This window comes from Plectropomus leopardus, chromosome 4 (assembly GCF_008729295.1).
Source record: "Plectropomus leopardus isolate mb chromosome 4, YSFRI_Pleo_2.0, whole genome shotgun sequence".
In the NCBI taxonomy this organism is placed as follows: domain Eukaryota; kingdom Metazoa; phylum Chordata; class Actinopteri; order Perciformes; family Serranidae; genus Plectropomus; species Plectropomus leopardus.
This window is the reverse complement of record NC_056466.1, coordinates 15,194,157-15,212,050: the sequence shown is the minus strand read 5'-3', so window position 1 is coordinate 15,212,050 and position 17,894 is coordinate 15,194,157. Positions and strand designations below refer to the sequence as shown.

Below are 17,894 nucleotides of genomic sequence, written 5' to 3'. Positions count from 1 at the left end.
CATGGGGGCAGGAGGCTCCCTCCCTGCTGCTGACAGAAGGAGGAGCCTGCGCCTGTCACTGTCTACTGTTTCATTATTACCTGCACAGCCCTGCAGCATTCACCACACTTGTGTCTCTGTGTGGCAACACAGAAACAGAGAGACACAGAGGACACTCAGAGGCTCCCACATCACAGAGTTTTCTTTTTTTTTTAATGCTCTTTCCCCACTTGGGACAGGAATCTGCCTGCTACTGCTGACTTGTCAATTAAATTGCAAGGCAACTAGCAGTGGATATGGCTGGTTGTCTGCAAAGTTCCCCACTTTGTCAAAAGTGGGAACTTTTAAGATGTCTGGTTGTGACATTTGCTCTTAGCTTCTGTTTCACCTCAGCAGAACCGTTTGACCCAGCTCATCTTTATCACCACAGATCTGGACCTAATGAAGACAACATCATCATCGCCAACAATGGGATCAGGGTGCCTTTTGGGAGGTCTGTGTTTCTGGACCCTGTGAATGACCTGGTAACAGAAGTGCAGCCTGGTGACCGCTGTCACATCACAGTTTTGGACAATGACCCACTTGCCCAGAAACCTGGGATGCTGACCCCTAAAAAGTTCCCCTGTTCGTTTGGACCAGATGAAGTAAAATACACTCATTTTGGATCTCGGAGCCCCAGCAAGGATCGTGTGAAGCTGCAGCTTCGTTATGACTCCCAGACGGACACTGTTATCATCCCTTTCATGCTGGAAGTGGAGGTGGTTTTCCAGCAGCTTGAGATCCTCACCAGGAATATGCCCCTTAATGTTGAAAAGCTCAGCGGTGACAGCAACCCCATTGACAAAAAGGCTCTGGAGTTCTCCTTTGAGGACGGTGTCACACAGTGTAAGATCACCACTCTGGTCGGCGCGGGAGGTCTTCCCAGGTATGGCACTCTTTTGAATAGCCCCTCAAATGGCCAGTTCGTTGACTGTGATGAGTTTGTGCAGCAGGGCATTCGCTACAAGCACACAGCTAAAACCAACTCCCCAAACAGGGACTATATTCCAATGATGGTAGAGCTGCAGGATAATGAAGGCAACACAATAATGCAAGAGCATTTTCAAATGATGGTTAGAATCAGAGAGGGCGCGGAGAATACCACTCCTAAACCCAGCTTTGTAGCCATGATGATGATGGAGGTTGATCAGTTTGTGATGACAGCTATTACAAGTGACATGCTGGCTGCTGAAGATGTTGAATCTGACCCAGATGACTTGATTTTCAACATTACTACACCGCTGAGCCCTCAGCAGGGCTACATCATCAGCACAGATGATCAAAACCTGCCCATCACCTCTTTCTACCAGAGAGACATCAAAGATCTTAAAATAGCTTATAAGCCGCCCTCAGAGGACTCAGAAGTAGAGAGGATATTCCAGCTAGAGTTTGAAATTGTAGACACTGATGGAGCCGTGTCCGATCCATTTGCTTTTATGATTGTGGTGAAGCCTATGAATACCTTGGCTCCTGTTGCGACCAAAAATACAGGGCAGCTATTGTTTGAAGGGCAGTCGCGAGCTCTCTCCAGCTCCCAGAATTTAGAGATTAGTGATGAGGATAACCTGGAAGATGTGAGAATAACTGTTGTCGACGGCTTAAAGCATGGAGAACTGACCATGCTCGGCGCTCGCAGGAAGTTCTTTACACCTGCCGATCTAGACGCAGGGATTGTGGTGTACCAGCATGATGGCAGCGATACCTACAGCGACAACATTATTTTTAGAATGACTGATGGCAGCAATGAAGTGGAGTTTTTGTTCCCCATCACTATTGCTCCCACTGATGATGAGCCACCTATTATTAACGCTAACACCGGCTTGGTGCTATTCAAGAATGAAGTCATGCAGATCTCTCCCTTCATCCTGAGTGCCACAGATATCGACTCGGAAGACTCTACCATTAAGTTCATCTTGGAGGCGCCCTACTCAACTGTAGGGGAGCTCCTGCTGAGGCAAGTGGAGGCTCCTTCTGACCCGTCTCTCTGGAAGTTCAGCGAGACAGATGAGATGTTTGAGCAGGTGGTAACTGAATGGTTTCAGCAGGATATTCTGGATGGAAAGCTGTTCTATCGTCACATTGGACCCCACAGCACCACCACTGTGATTGATCAGTTTGTGTTCCGGGTCCAAGATGATAACGACCCTCCTAATCAATCAGGTGAACACATGTTCACCATCAAAATCCATCCAGTCGATGACCTTGCCCCAGAACTTTTTCCAGGCACCACCCTTCACATGACTGTCCAGGAGTACGAGCTGACACACTTCAAGAAGAAATACTTGTGTTATAGTGACCTAGATTCAGATGATAGGGATCTTAAGTACACCATCATTAAGCCCCCAACTGATACTGATGAGAACAATCCAGCACCCTTAGGTGCTATAGTACTGACTGACAACCCTGACACAGTAATTACAGAGTTCACACAAGCCCAGGTTAATCACCACAAAGTAGCTTATAGGCCTCCAGACCAGGAGCTGGGCATCACTCCAAAAGTGGCTCAGTTCACTTTCATAGTAGAAGACACTTCTGGTAACACAATGGATGGACTATTTACTATTTTCTTACAGCCAGTGGACAACAAGCCTCCACTCATCACCAACACAGGGTTCACTGTTTTGGAAAGAAGTGCATATGTCATCACAAAGAAAGAGCTGCATGCCACAGACACAGATACAGATGATGAAAACATCATCTTCACCCTGACTCAGATTCCTCGTTACGGGCATTTTCAGTATTTGGGGATTGACATGTCAAACGGCGAAACATTCGTACTTGAAGACATTGGAAGTGGTCGCCTAACTTACATCCACGGTGGAGAAGAATCTGTCAGTGACACCATCAAGCTTGATGTCAGTGATGGTTTTCATGAGGTACCAATCACCATTAAGATCACAATTGAGCCAGTTGATGATGAGATCCCGACCATTATGCTCCCAGAAGGTCTTCTTGGAGCAGCTATCGATGTACTGGAGAATGGAGCCAGCGAGATTACAAGTAATGTAATTCAAGGCCGCGATGAAGACACAGATGACCTCCGGCTTACGTTTATTGTTGAAGAGCCTCCCAAGCTGGGTGAAATCCTGGTTAATGGTGCTCCCGCTGAAAGATTCACCCAGGAAGATATCATTAATGGGGCAGTGGTGTATGCTCACACATCCGGTGAAATCGGACCGGTCAAAGAATACGACTCCTTTAACCTTACACTGTCTGATTTGTCAGAGCAGTGGGTTGTTGGTGGCAACAAGGTCCAAGGTGTGACAGTTCACGTCACCATCCTTCCTGTTGACAGCATTCCACCTATTGTCAGCGTTGGAGAGCAGTTTGTTGTACTGGAAGGGGAGAAAAATGTCATCACTCTGGACCACATCCAAGCCGAGGATATTGACACTGATAATGATGATATCTTGTGCACCATCATCGTCCAACCAACATCTGGTTATGTTGAGAACATCTCCCCAGCTGCAGGCTCTGAGAAATCAAGGGCAGGGATGGCCATCACTGCCTTTAGCATTAAAGACATCGCCCTCGGTCACATCTACTATGTCCAAAGTATCCACAAAGGGGTTGAACCTGTGGAAGATCGTTTCACCTTCCGTTGCTCAGATGGTATTAACTTCTCTGAACGCCACTTCTTCCCCATCGTCATCATTCCAGCCAATGACGAGAAGCCTGAGATTTTCATCCGTGAGTTTGTGGTAATGGAGGGCATGAGTCTGGTCATTGATACGCCAATTCTGAACGCGGCTGATGCTGACATTCCTAGCGATGAGCTGCACTTTGAGATCATCAAAAATCCCAAACATGGTACAGTAGTTCAGCAGCTCAGCACTGGCTCCATCCCTGTGGAAAAATTCAACTTGGAACAGATTAAAGAGGGGTCCAACATTGTCTATGAGCATGATGACTCCGAGACCAAAAACGACAGCTTTGTTATCAAACTCTCTGACGGAAAACATGCCGTAGAAAAAACTGTTCTTATCATGGTTATTCCTGTTGATGATGAAACGCCAAGGATGGCTATAAATGATGGCCTCGATGTTGAGATTGGAGAGACAAAAGCAATCAGCAACAGGGTTTTGAAGGCCACAGATCTCGACTCTGAAGACAAAGAGTTAATATATGTTGTGCGTTACGGTCCAGGCCAAGGTTACCTTCAGCGCATCAGCAAGTTTGGTGATGTTTTAGGTAACATTACTGTCGGGATGAACTTCACACAGGATGAAGTTGACAAACAGCTCATCCAGTATGTACACACAGGGCAGGAGGGTATCCGAGATCTGCTGAAGTTTGACGTCACAGACGGCATCAATCCTCTTATTGACCGTTACTTTTACATCAACATTGGAAGCATTGACATGGTCTTTCCAGATGTTATCAACAAAGGTGTGACTCTAAAAGAAGGAGGGAAGGTAACTCTGACCACTGACCTCCTCAGCACCACCGACATTAACAGTCCTGATGAATTCCTCAGCTTTAGCATCACAAGAGCACCTAGCAGAGGCCACTTGGAGAGCACCGACCACCCAGGTGTTCCCATTTCCACTTTCACCCAACTGCAGCTTGCTGGCAACAAGATTTACTACATCCACACCTCCGACGATGAAATGAAAATGGACAGCTTTGAGTTTGAGGTGACAGACGGTTACAATCCTGTCTTCCGCACCTTCAGAGTGTCCATCACTAGTGTCGATAATAAGAAACCTGTCTTGACAATAAACAAACTCGTTGTGGAAGAGGGAGAAAACAAGCTCATCACGCCGTTTGAGTTGACAGCGGAGGATCGGGACACCCCAGACAACATGTTGCGATTCATAGTCACCCAAGTGCCAGTGCACGGACAGCTGCTTTACAACAACACCAAACCAATTTCAACATTCACCAAGCAGGACCTTAACGAGAATCTTATCAGCTATAAGCACGATGGCACTGAGACCAACGAAGACAGCTTCTCGTTTACAATCACAGATGGCACACATACAGACTTTTACATCTTTCCTAACACTGTGTATGAGACACGCAAGCCCCAGATGATGCACATTCACATCAACACTGTGGACAACGGTGTGCCCCAGATTGTGGTTAACAAAGCTGCGGCCTCACTGAAGGTCCTCCCAACAAACCAGCTGGGCTTCGTGATCACCAGTAAGGCTCTTCGATCAGAGGACCGGGACAGTGCCCAGAGGGTCCTGAAATACATTGTGTCTGAGGCTCCCCTTCACGGCTTCATCATGAACACCGGGCTGGGCAACGACAGCATCAAGACCTTCACACAAGGTAAGACAATCTCACACCATTTAATCTCTCTTCAATAATGAATATTTTTTAATGACAATGAATTAAATAACCATGTGTTTTTTCAATTCACTTAGTGGAGACTTTTGTCAAGTGTTATGACCCCTGCAAAATGACTTGTTCCATTATCCAGATTTGATTAGTTCAGTCCGATAATATTTGAAAAGTCTAGAAGAGCCACAAGATTAAATAATTTTATCCCCATTCAAGTTGGCAGAATGCTAAACCAGAAGTCTCTAGTCTTGCTCTATGGGCTACACAGTGCTGTAGCAGCACCAATCATCCAGGTACATCCATGTTATACATCCATGTTGCAAACAGGCAACTCTTTTCTCACATATTAGCCCTATCAACTTTATTAGGAAAATGTCATTGTTTTGTTTGCAGCATGTTGCCAAAATAATAATTTCATTATGTTAAGGTTAATTGTCATATAACACTAATATGGAGTAATATTTAATGGAACATTGCTGATTATTGATTAACAAAATTAAGTCTCTATAATTGGTTCGAACAGCTGCAGCTGATAATAATAATCATCATAATAATAACTGTTGATTATATTTCTGTAATAGATATTTCCAACTGATGAAACCTCTGAGCTTTGCTTGAAACAATCCTAAACACTTCAAAACACATATCCCCTGGGGCCCATATCACTTTAATTGCAGCCTTCGGGCTGTAACTAAAACCTTGTAAAAGTGGGTTAGTGGTAACAGTTATCTTACCATTTTCAGCTAACACTCTATCTCTCTGTATTTCTCACACCAACAGCTGATATCGATGACATGAAGATCTGTTACGTGCTGCTAGATGGGAGCAACGCCACCAGTGATATCTTCTACTTTACAGTTGAAGACAGCGGTAGGAACCCTTTAATATTTCATATCTCTGTGCATTAACTCCAAACTGGGGCCCGTTACAGAGGAATCATTTGGCCAAAGGCTGTCCTTAGATTTTTCTGTCTTTTAATAGCTTCTTAAAATTGAAACTTCCTGCTCTCTGTCAATCTGCCGAGTGTTTGCATCACAAAGACTTAGAGCAGTTGGCCATGACTGACACCCAGTATAGAGTAGCCAAGCCTTTTCGCCCCACTGAAAAGGGTAACAGGTTTAAAAGAGACGGGTCAAAGGGGACTTCAGCCAAACACTGACTGTGGGTTGGTAAAAGTGAAAGAGGTGGGACCACCTTATGCTCTAAACTTTATTGTTAAAGAACAATAGGATCCTTCACCCAAGGGCACTTCAAATGTCCCCCTTTCATCCTATGCTTTAAGTGACACCGTTAAATGTGTAAAGGTATGTGTGATGAGCTATTCAGTTTGTACATTCTTCTTGGAATCGGTTTCCCAACTACACTATTGTTGTGTGTGCGAATAGTGTCAAAAACATGTAAAAAGGAAAAATTTTGAATGCATGTTTTCATTGTAGGAATAGTCAGAATTTCTGTAAAACAATTCAGTGCAATCAGTTGGATTCAAAATGAAAAGATTTGATTTTGTTGTCTCTATTTTCCGCTTTGCAAGCCGGCAACATCCATAAGTGTCGTTTACATTTTGAATTAGATGTTTCTTTCTTTTCCATCTAACTCGAGGCATTCCATTCGTACACTTTAGTTGTCACGTTTCCTAAAATTACGTTTGCTCATAGTTCCCCATCATACGAGCCTCAGTCTGAGAATATTATTAATGTCTGCAGGTATAACATGACAGTCTAGTGTTCCTCTCCTTGTGAATATCTGTTTATCCATAAGAATTCTCTTACATGAACCAGACATGCATGGTGAAGACATGACGGTATACTGCAGTCTGTGGCTCACCACTAACTTTTATACAGATTTACATGAACAGCGTTACAAATATAGCAAAAGCAAAGCAATAAAAATGCAACAGGTGGCCATTGCCATTTTAGTGTCGGCTACAAAATAAAAAACAAGGTTTGGAAATTCAATCAATGCAGCAGGGAAAGTTTAGTCTATAATTATGCTTGAGTGAGGGCCATGTTGGTGATAATACCATCAGCGCTATTGAGGAGGGAAGACCAGGAGGATGTGTCGTTTTGTCAAATTACCATTTTCTTGTCAGCAAAGTGAAGCCTCTCATTAGCCTCCACTGGCTCCCAGTAATTAACTTTTTCCCTAGACTGTAAGTGAAGTAGGCGATAATTCACATTTAATGAGGGTGAGTAGCTCTGACACTGATTGAAATATTCTTCATTCTATCCTGTTCACCAGTATTATTGTTAATGTGGGTTTGCTTTTCTGTCTTTAAGTAGAGCTTTAATCACAGGAAGCAGACGCAAAGGCTTCAATTAGCCCAACAGTCCTTCTGTTTGCCTTCATACATTGTTTAAGCTCCCAGCCAGCTCAGCTGAACCAGGTGCTTCGGTGCAGACTGAGACATAAAACAAAACTGTGTGTCTGCATGACCACGGTTCACATGTAAAGGCCACAGACAGTGCAGTCACACCACAACGTTAATGTAATTAATACCATACACATATATTATTCTATTCCATATAGTAGGTAAAATGGTTAACATGTGCTCACCTGCACACTCACCGCCACACAGCCACTCACACAAACAAATAGACTGGCTCACCCCGGAAAAAGATCAAATAACAGATAAAAGCAATTTAAGCCAAGCGGTGAATCACTAATGTGAAGTGTTGAGGGGGTGACTCCTCAGGGAGGTGGCTTTATCCTGGACATGTAAGGACATGCATGTGGAGAGCACGCTAATGGTCAACCTATCTACTTATAAATCTAAGAAGGTGAGATGTTTGTGTGGGAAGCAAACCTCCTGGCTACGAGAGATTTGCACCTAAGATTATCCCTTAAACTGGTCCCTGTCAGCCCAGTTTGAAAATGTGAATGAAGTGAGTGACCTATTTTTCAAAGCTAAATAGAAATGTTTTTTCCAGTGCCAGAAAAAGTGATTCATAATTCAAAAGTTTGGAATTAGTCCAAATAGAGGCTAATTCTTTTGCAATTTCTCTGTCATTAGGATCTTTTTGGAAACAAACTCAAAAATTTAAATGGGAAAGAGACACAAAAAAGTTAGCTCGTCCTGGATCCAAACAGACAAAACCATAAATCTCCCATATAGATAGTAATGTTTCACCCTGAATTGCTTAATCCTTCCTTTGAGGTAGTATCTTAAAAACTATTAAGCTAAGTACTAGCGTTAGTGTGACCTCCTTTTTGGACCCTTACAAAGAGGGAAATGGACAGCTGCTTAAGGGTCTTAGCAATCATTAAGAAGTACCTGCCGTTACATGCACTGTTGCGTCTTACAAGTAAAGAATACACACACATACACACACACAGTCTAAATCATTAACATCCTCAAGGAGTAGTACAGCAATTTGGCATACCTTATAAGACTCGAATGTTGCATGTTACATGTATGTATCTACAAATATTTACATGTTATCTGCAGATATATTGTAGGGTAAATTCTGTATTTTCTGGACGCTATTTTTACCTGTTTTTATGTCGTAATGATTAATGGCAACGTTTTTTGAAATTGGTCTAGTAATGAGTAAGAGCACTGCAGCCGGGTGCAGTGTAACCACTCAGGGCAATTATGCACCATCATGTATGTCCACATATGTGCTTGTTTTTGCCATTAACAGGTTCAGTTTATTATTATTATGCTTGGCTGACAACAATCCCCAGAGAGGTTGACCATATTATTAAAGAGTAAGATCCTTTTTCTTTAACCAGAAACATTACAGAAATTGCCAATACCAATACAAATACCAGACTTCTTAAATAAACAGTTCTATTAGCATGTTTAAGAGGAGGCATATTTTCACATATAACTGGGTGAATAAAAGGTTTATTTTAATCAGACCAAATCTGTTGGAACAGTGAAAAAGAAACCAAGATTTGTTTTTTTTTAGTTCTAATTTGTTTCTGTCAGCTTTGAATAAAGTGTGTTTTACTATGATAAAATTACTCTCTATTTAAATTGAGTTTGGTGGGATTATAATAGTAATTAAGGGGCTGTTTCTGGTTAAACAAAAAGGATCCTACTTTTTTCATAAATAACTATCTCTGTAGTGAACCTTTCCATAAGGTTTTGGACAACTGGAATAACAACACGAGCCTGTCAGTGGCTATACAAACACTTTTAGTGGACATAAACTGACTGAGAACATACTGAATGGTTACATTGCAGATGCCACCTGCAGTGATGTTGCTCAGTATGGGACCCATTTAAAAACTGTTGTTTCTGTCAGTCACTTAAACACAGCAAAATAGGGTCCAAGTTGAAAAATACAGAATTTACCCATAAAGATCTTAATCAGAGGCTTGAATGTGCTGTGTCTGAACTAGTGTGTGCCGCCACACACAGTTTAAGTGTGTCCTCAGGAGGTCAGGAGTGGAAATTGGGTTACACACCAAGAGACCTGCTGGTCAGCAGTTAAATTCCAGACTCTGAGGAAAACGGTAGTGTAGTTTTTCTCAAGTCAGGACACATCAAGAAGGCTTTTTGACTTATCACCTCTTTTCATCGATCATTCGCAGGACAGAAGCAGGGAAAACAACGAGTAAAGCTGACAAAGCTTCAATGTGGAAGGCGGCATTTGCTCACAGATATGTGGGTTTTGTATGACTAATTAAGTGAATAAATAACTGAATTAAGTCAATCAAATACCATTGTGCATTGGAATATATATGAGTCTATGTAGTTTAGAAAAAACTATTGAATCCCATTTGAATATGTAATTAAATATATTTACTGCATCATAACTTGCAAAAGTTTAGCATTAGCAGAGAAAAAAAAATGATTCTGAGCACTGATAATGCAACCGTCTTAGTAATATCCATCATTTTAGCAACTTTTTATAATTTCTTAAGAAGCTCATACATATGATGATCTGACCCACAAAGGCCGTTATTGCAGAACTCAAACAGCCTCAGTCTGAGGGCTGTAGAGAGATTTTTTTTTCTTGCGTCATCCTATAAAGCATTATCTTTTTGTGTTTGACAGCTGTGATTTTAAAGTGACAGCTCACTCCAAAATCAAAAATATAGGTATTATATTTTGTATATAGAGGCTCAAGCTTGTGTCAGTGCAAGATCTAAACAATAATGGCACCCTCCTTGGCTGAGCTGTAAAGTTAGTTAGCTCAGTGGTGCTAGGTGAACTAGCAGTAGATACGCACTTCTTTCTGTGCAGTTATACAGTTGCAGGTGTAGTTCGGTAGGAGCAAAATAGTTCCTACATGAAACAGCTCATAACAAAGTCTGTGAATTATCTTGAGTAACCGAGTCATGATTTCTGGAAACAGACATCTCTGTTCAATTTTGTCACATCGTTCCATTATGCTGGAGAGAAGAATCTCTACAGCCGGTATATCCAACACCCAGCAACTCACACCAAAAAATCTAGATTGCTAAATGGCATAGAGGTTAGAGAAAAAACATATATTTTTCATTTGGGGATGAAGTCTCCCCTTAAGTAAGAGAGCTACATAACTTTACAAAACTATTTAGCTTGTGAATTCTTACAAAACAGTTTGAAAAACAAATTCCACTGTCTTGTCCTGTGGCAGCGACCTCAAACACAAACTGTAGTTCAACTTGGGCCACTCTTTGTGTCTGCCGGCAATTTCTATTGAAAAAGCAATAACCTACATGCAAGTGACCAGGTCAGAAACTCCCTACAGCTATTCAAAGTGTGGGACAGTGAGGCAATAAATACTTGTTTTTACAAGTGGATACACGGCTCGCATATATCCTTGTCCATCAGGCATGGCCCAGTGAGCCACAGGCTAAGAGAAGAAAACCTTATTTACTGTCAGACATGTTGAGACATCTGCAGATTCTGTTCAATTCTTAGTCAAAGGACCGGGGGGGTAATATATTTATGTCAGATCTTTTGACTCTGTGGTGTACCGGCCTTCAGAAACGCTGTCTCTACTTGCCAATCTTGGATGCAAGATATCCTCAGATTTCATAGCGGTATTAATCAAACTGCTCTGATTAACAGATGAGAGGAAAAGGAGAACAGAGCCTCCACATTTAGATAACTCGGCTTCTGTGCTTTTTCCAATAGCAACAATATCCAGCTCTGGAGAGGGATCATAGACCCCAGTTGCTTGAGTGTTATGTGATCATTCAGAGCCGGGAGAGGAATGCACTTCCTTGGAGACTCCAGACTCCAGGGCCGCAGACAGAGCAAGGCCTGGAAGTGTGGTGGTATCCCGAGCAGACAGGTGTGTACGTGAGAGGGAAGGCTCCAGGGGGATCCCCTTTCAAAGCTCTCCGTCACCCCATTCCCAGCGCCGCAGAAATCCAACCCAATCTCAGATTCGCCCGATAACCTGCAGACTTCCACAGGGGAGGTGCCGTGTCTGGAGGGGCACTTCCCCAGAGGGTGCAATGATACCCAGGAAGTAAAAACGAATGAAAAAGAGCTAGAAAATGTGTCTATATTTTGGTGAATTTTCTTCAGTACAGTGGGTGCACTCTGTTGTACAGTAGGACTGCTTGTAGACTGACATGGCCATGTTACACCCCTACTTCCTAACTGTGTTTTGGGATCTTACATGTCACCCGTGTCAACAGTCACCGGGAGATTTACTGGCTAATGGTGCCACTGTCGGGGCCCCCTGTGACTCGAAGCCAAGGCCTTTTAGTCCCTCTCCACCACAAGCCCACTCTGTTGTCACTGTCCCTCCTTCCTGTCCTTTTAGACCCCCTCACGGCGTTACTATTCTTTTACTATGATGTGTTCATCTTTTGACCTCTTCTCAATTTCCATCCCTTTTCTTTCCTCTCAGGTTCCCTTTCTATGAACTGTGGTATCACTTCATTCTCAGTCTTTCTTTCTCGTTTTGTCCTTTCTCTTCAGCTTTGATTTACGGTGGTTGGATGGCTGCAGGGCTGGGGAGTTATGATGTATGGCTACAGCGGTTATTCTTATCTGCTCTCATATGGCAAAGCTGTTGCTGCCCCTGGCCGAGCTGTCATTGAGTTACTCGCACTCCTTTCCTTGTCCTTTTCTTTCCATGCTAGCGGCATGGCCTCAGGGATGGTAATGTCCTTCTGTCGGATTTTCTGTCAGTCCACCACTTTTAAATGAGATTCGGACATCCATGGTGACTGGAAGAGGTATACTACTGATTTTGGTGATACCATGACTTTTTATTTTGCGCCACCTTGAGGCTGACATTTGTGGTTTTGACTGAAATGGCTCGACACGTATTAGCCTAATTGTAGTTGAATTTTCTACATTTATCACTTCCTTAGGATGAACTGTAATATCTTTTGTCATCTCTTTAATGGACCTATTGAGCGCTGCAGGGATAATGTTTTGTAGGCCCTAGTTTCCCTAAGAAAAAGCCAATAAGCTTTTTCTATTGTCTCCAGAATTGGACACCACCTTTATGATTTTTGAAGTGTAAATGCAATCGCCAAAAGTAAAAAGCTAACATTAGGCTAAAGCCAAACTATACTTTGATTGCATGTGTTAATGCTGCCACCACAACAAGGCTGTAAAGCATAACCTATAGCCTACCACTTGTTGTCATTGCTACCACAGGAGTCCTGCCTCTCAATTCATCCAATTGGACAATGGGGAAAAAACACCAATGACATCGGGCACTTTTCCATGCAAAGTTGAACTTTTTCATCTTGAGGCGTTCAGGGCTCTCCTGCGAGAACATATAGAGCGCAAAAACACAAGCCATGAAAGCAACACTTCATACTCACTGACAACAATTACAAAAACCGCTCCATGCTGCTGAAACTGGCTCTGTCTGATTGAGGCCTAAAGACGCGATCACCTTCAGCTGTATTGTGTGTTATGTTTAAATCAGCAGATATAATCATACTAACACGCTAAACCAAAGCTGAAATGCATGGGGCACTATTGAGACACATCATTTAGGCAAAGCACAGCGGATGTTGACATGCTGAAATGTAGCTCAAAACACTGCTATTTTGTGTCTACATATACCTTTAAATTCAGAGCAGGCTACATGACCTGGCATCTGCGTGTGGTGCCATTGTACATAATTGGACAATATTTGTGAAAAGTCTTTGATTATTTCTTCTTTTCTTGCATCCTTATTAATCTTTATACGCATAAAAGAGAAAATATAAAGATTTTGCAACATCTTTAAAGTTATTAGATTTCGCAAAAACGTTACAAGCATCTGTGTCACCATGTCAAGTATATGGCTAGCAAGCGTCAAAGATGCAGCTCTCATTCCCTGTCAAATTATGATTTGTGACATCCTGCAGAGATAACTTCACTGTCCGCAACTGAAGCAGCAATCGAGCCACTGCGATGTGTCGATTTACAGCACATGCTGCTACTGTCCGTAAGGAATGATAGAGTTATTAATACACTGAATCATGCAGCATTCCTGACACGGATTCTTGGAACGCAGAGAGGAAGTGATGGCTTTCACGATCTCTTCTTACCTTATTAAGATGTTAAAGAATCGAAATAGAGAACCGCGCTTTTGTTTCTATCATCGGTGAACATCTCCATGATTTAATGGACCATACTAAAAAAACAGTGGTATTTAAATACCGAGCATAGCTGACTGGAACCTCCACAGTATTTATATCAACAGGGTGATTAATGAGGAAATGTAATAATGGCGATGCTTGTCATCTGATGAGGATATTCTTAGAAGGTTGCTCTTCCTTGCATCATGCTGATGAACGTCAAAGCCTCATATTGACCTTCCTCTCCTGTGATATCTCCAGCCTGACCCACTATCCCGCTGCATCTATGTATGGTGCAGGAAGCACCGCTGTGTGAATGCGAGCTGATGAAGAATGTTTGGTTGAAGGACACTCAGGCAAATCTCAGGCTGTAATGCCTTGTGCATGTTTGGACTTTGTTTCATAGATATTGGATACTTAAAATTTTAGTAAGAACACTCTTTCGCTGAGTCTCTTTTGCACAGTCATTTTATAATGCTGACTTTTTACGTTTTTAGTTAAATACTGCACCAAACATACCCAAATATGCCATTTTGTAGCGGGCCACTATGTGACTTACTGCGCCAAAATAAATCAAGCAGCTTTTAACGAAGGTTTGGAGAGGATCCAGTCGCTCTCACTCAGGCACTAAAACAGAAAAACACTAACATACTTCTTTAATATTCATCCCCTGCCCTTGTCAGTGATTAGCATCAATCACACTGAAGCTAATTTATTAAATAGCTGCTAACAGGGACATTTAGCAACACGTGCAGCCTATAAAACTTGACATCCCTGCAGAAATTAGGATGATTGTCAGTTTGAAAAGCTAATGGAAATGCGAGCTGAGCCAGGCAGCTACTGTATGTATTGGATTTGATGGCCAGTCTAATATAAGTGTGTGTCATAAAAATTGTAATAAATTAGACCATCAATCATGCCTAAAAATCTGTTTTGACTTTTATGTTTGCAGATATTATATCACAGGCTTTTAACTTGTCTATTTTGAGCCAATTTAAACCATTTTCATGTCTGTCAGAAGCACTCTGTCTGTGTGCTTCAGTCCAAAGGATAACCCTGCTGGGAAGTCTGGCCTCTTGATTATTTCTTGATTTTCTCGAGACTCTTGCCAGCTCCAGCCTCAGTGTCTGCACAAAAGAGCCAGAGAAAGGGAGATTCCCCTCTCTTACACTGGTGTGAACAATGTGGAGACAGGCAGGGAGGCATGCCATGGTGGTAGATCTGGCCCACCCAGACTGTGGCCTGCTGTCCCTCTCAGTTGTCCGTCCCCTCAGCGAACAAAGACGACACAGGGAGGAAGGGGGACACAGAGGGAGGGGGGTGGAGGAGGTTTGTGGAGTACAGCTGTCACTCTGCTCCACATAATCTGGCAGTCTGGCGGGAAGGAAGAAAGAAACAGAGCGAGATCTTTTATGATCTTGAACTAAGACAGAAAACTGCTCTAATTGCTTTTTTCTTCATGTGACTTTGTTTGAGTAAACGGTAAATAAGATACTGAGAAATTCCTGGGTGAGGAAATAGAAACATGTGAAACAGGCATTTTTAACAACACTGACTAATTATGGACAAAAGCAACCACCTGCACCGCTTGTACAGCAAAGAAGCAGCACCTGTGGACCTCACAGTGTAATAAACCCACTCAGTCAGGTCAAGAAAAATGACAGATGTTACTTATTTACTGGTCTCCTCAAGCCTGTCGGCTAAAATGTGGTGAAGGCATTCAATACATTTTGGAGGTTGTTTGCCTTTTACAAATAAAGGTAACTTAATTTGAGATTGGATTATTGTTGATATTGTTGATTGATTGATGCCACAGGTAGAGTTGTTCAAAACCAATACCAGTGTCAGAAATGCCTCCAATACTGCCTAAAATACTGGATTGGGTATTGGTCAGTACACAAGTCTATGCACCAGTCAGACACCTCATAATTTGTTGGTAAACCTTAACAACAAATTATCAAAGTACTCTGTTTACTATTTTCAGGATATCTCCAGAATGCTGTAATCTAGAAACTTGCTTTAAATGGGCTCTGCTTTTTCTTTTTTAAATGGATTTATATATATTTAGCTTCTTGCCAAACTGTTTTTCAAAAAAAAAAAAAAAAAAAGAAATATGATGTTTGATTGTACCAATGACAAAATTGATTTTCTGTTATAAATAAATTACAGGCACTTAAAACGTCAGGAATGATCTGATGGCCATTTGTGAAATTTCATTACATCATTTCAAATATGTCAAGTTACCTGGGCCTCCAGTTTACATGCAAATATCAGGTAGTACTTCTTTTCCCAGCCGGCCATCGCTATTTTTAAGCCTGACAATATTCTAAAAAAATTTCAAAATCTAGGTATGGGAGTACAAAACCTATACATCAATACTGTGACAAATGAGTTCTAAATAATAGTAATATGTTACTTTTACCAGTAATAAAACTGAAATCCCTTGTTTGTGTGTGCACTGAAGTTATCTGCTATTAGGCACAAAAGTCCACCAGCCTTTGAAGTACCAGTGCAAGAGTTGTGTTCCTGATTCATTCATAAAAACTCCATTGTTTTACTCCTTGTAGCGATGCAGAAACTTAAAGCGGCCTGAATGCACGGTGCCAAGACAGAAGCAGGCTTTTTGTCTCTCTGTGTTCATTTGATAATCCTTGATGATAGCCACTGACTAAGCTTCTCCTCATATCAGCTCCAAATGGGGCTGTCTGCCAGGACACACTTTCTCCTGCACAGAAACAATCTGACAATTGAAGTTTGAAGACTTTCCCTTTTTTAAGGCAACTAAACATCAGGTGGCAAAAAGGAGTCTTCTAGTTGAGATGAGGATTTGATTAAGTCTTGGTTCAACAGGTTCATGACATGTGAAGCAGCACAGATTGAGCAAAAATTTTAAGGTTATATAGAAATACAGTTACTGTGTAGAGGCCTAGTTTCTGCACAGAATACAGCAAAGTCAGACTGTCTGTTTTCTAAATTCATCATTCCATGCATGCACTGTATAAACACCTAAAGAATCTGGGGCGAGCAAAAACAGACATGATACATGTTTCCTGTATTTTTAGCCATGACTGTTGGAAACCTGAGCATGGTCGAGGGTAGCTGTACCCACTGGGCTCTGCTGCTCCGTGTTGCCTGCCTGTAACCAGGCGTAGGCTTTGTGCTTGCAGTCATGTATCCATCTGTGTGTGGAAAGCAGATAGAATAAGAGATAGTGCTTTTTTTAATTTAAGCTTCATTTAACCAGGAATAGTCCCATTGAGATTCAGAGTCTTTTTTTACAAAGGAGTCCTGGCCAAAACAGCAGCATGATGAATTTCACATAAAAGAACAAGTAGACTTGAAACACAACAGCAAAAGTAAAAACAAACTGCATAAAAATTCACACACACGCAACAGGCAACAAATTTAAAACAAACAGTCAATTAGCACTGTCAGAGACCATAATTGTGCATCCATAGTCCAGAAGGTCCTTAATCCTGCTCTTAAAGCAGACACGGCCGCTGACACCAAGATGACACAGCTAAAACTCTCACCAAACTGCAGTGATGTGTGTGAAAACCAGTTGTGGTATTTGAATATCTTAGCCTGATTTTAATTATTTAAAAAGCATTTCACTGCTGAGAACATGGTCTTTTCAGAAAAGTAGCCTGTCTAAAATATGAAAATTATTCTTAAATTACTGCTACATAACCAGGGAAAACAGAGGAAACAGGCTGTGGCATTTGCTGTTGCTCAAGAGGCAGAAAAACTACAACTACCAGAATGCAATGCTCCCGCCGGTGGGTGAGGTAATGCCAGTCACAGGCAACAATGGTAGCCGGCAGTTAACAAACGACCACAAATTCCAGTTAAACGGTAAGCTAAAACTTGCTTCTGAAAACATTTGAGGTGAGAAATAGGCATCACAGTAACAGAATTTGGGTTTATATTTTAGCAGGATTTATTAGTTTTTCCGTTTGAGTTCAGTATTTTTTAGCCTGCATTACTACCATACAAGAAACAGCATGGCGCCTGCTTCTTGTCGATACACTCATATTACAGCCAAAAGGTGCAATAAAATATGTTTCAGAAGATGTTTAAGGCGAGAAATAGGAATTAGAGTAAGC

At 41.9% G+C, this 17,894-nt stretch overlaps 1 protein-coding gene across 1 annotated transcript in view; it reads left to right on the top strand.

Moving 5' to 3' along the window:
- Positions 1-275: 275 nt before the first annotated feature.
- frem3 (Fras1 related extracellular matrix 3) overlaps positions 276-17,894 on the top strand; it is a 39,228-nt gene continuing 21,609 nt past the window's right edge. Inside the window, exons 1-2 of the mRNA XM_042485329.1 lie at positions 276-5,298; positions 6,091-6,180. Coding sequence (XP_042341263.1) covers positions 276-5,298; positions 6,091-6,180 — 5,113 coding nt within the window. The remainder of the gene's footprint in view (positions 5,299-6,090; positions 6,181-17,894) is intronic.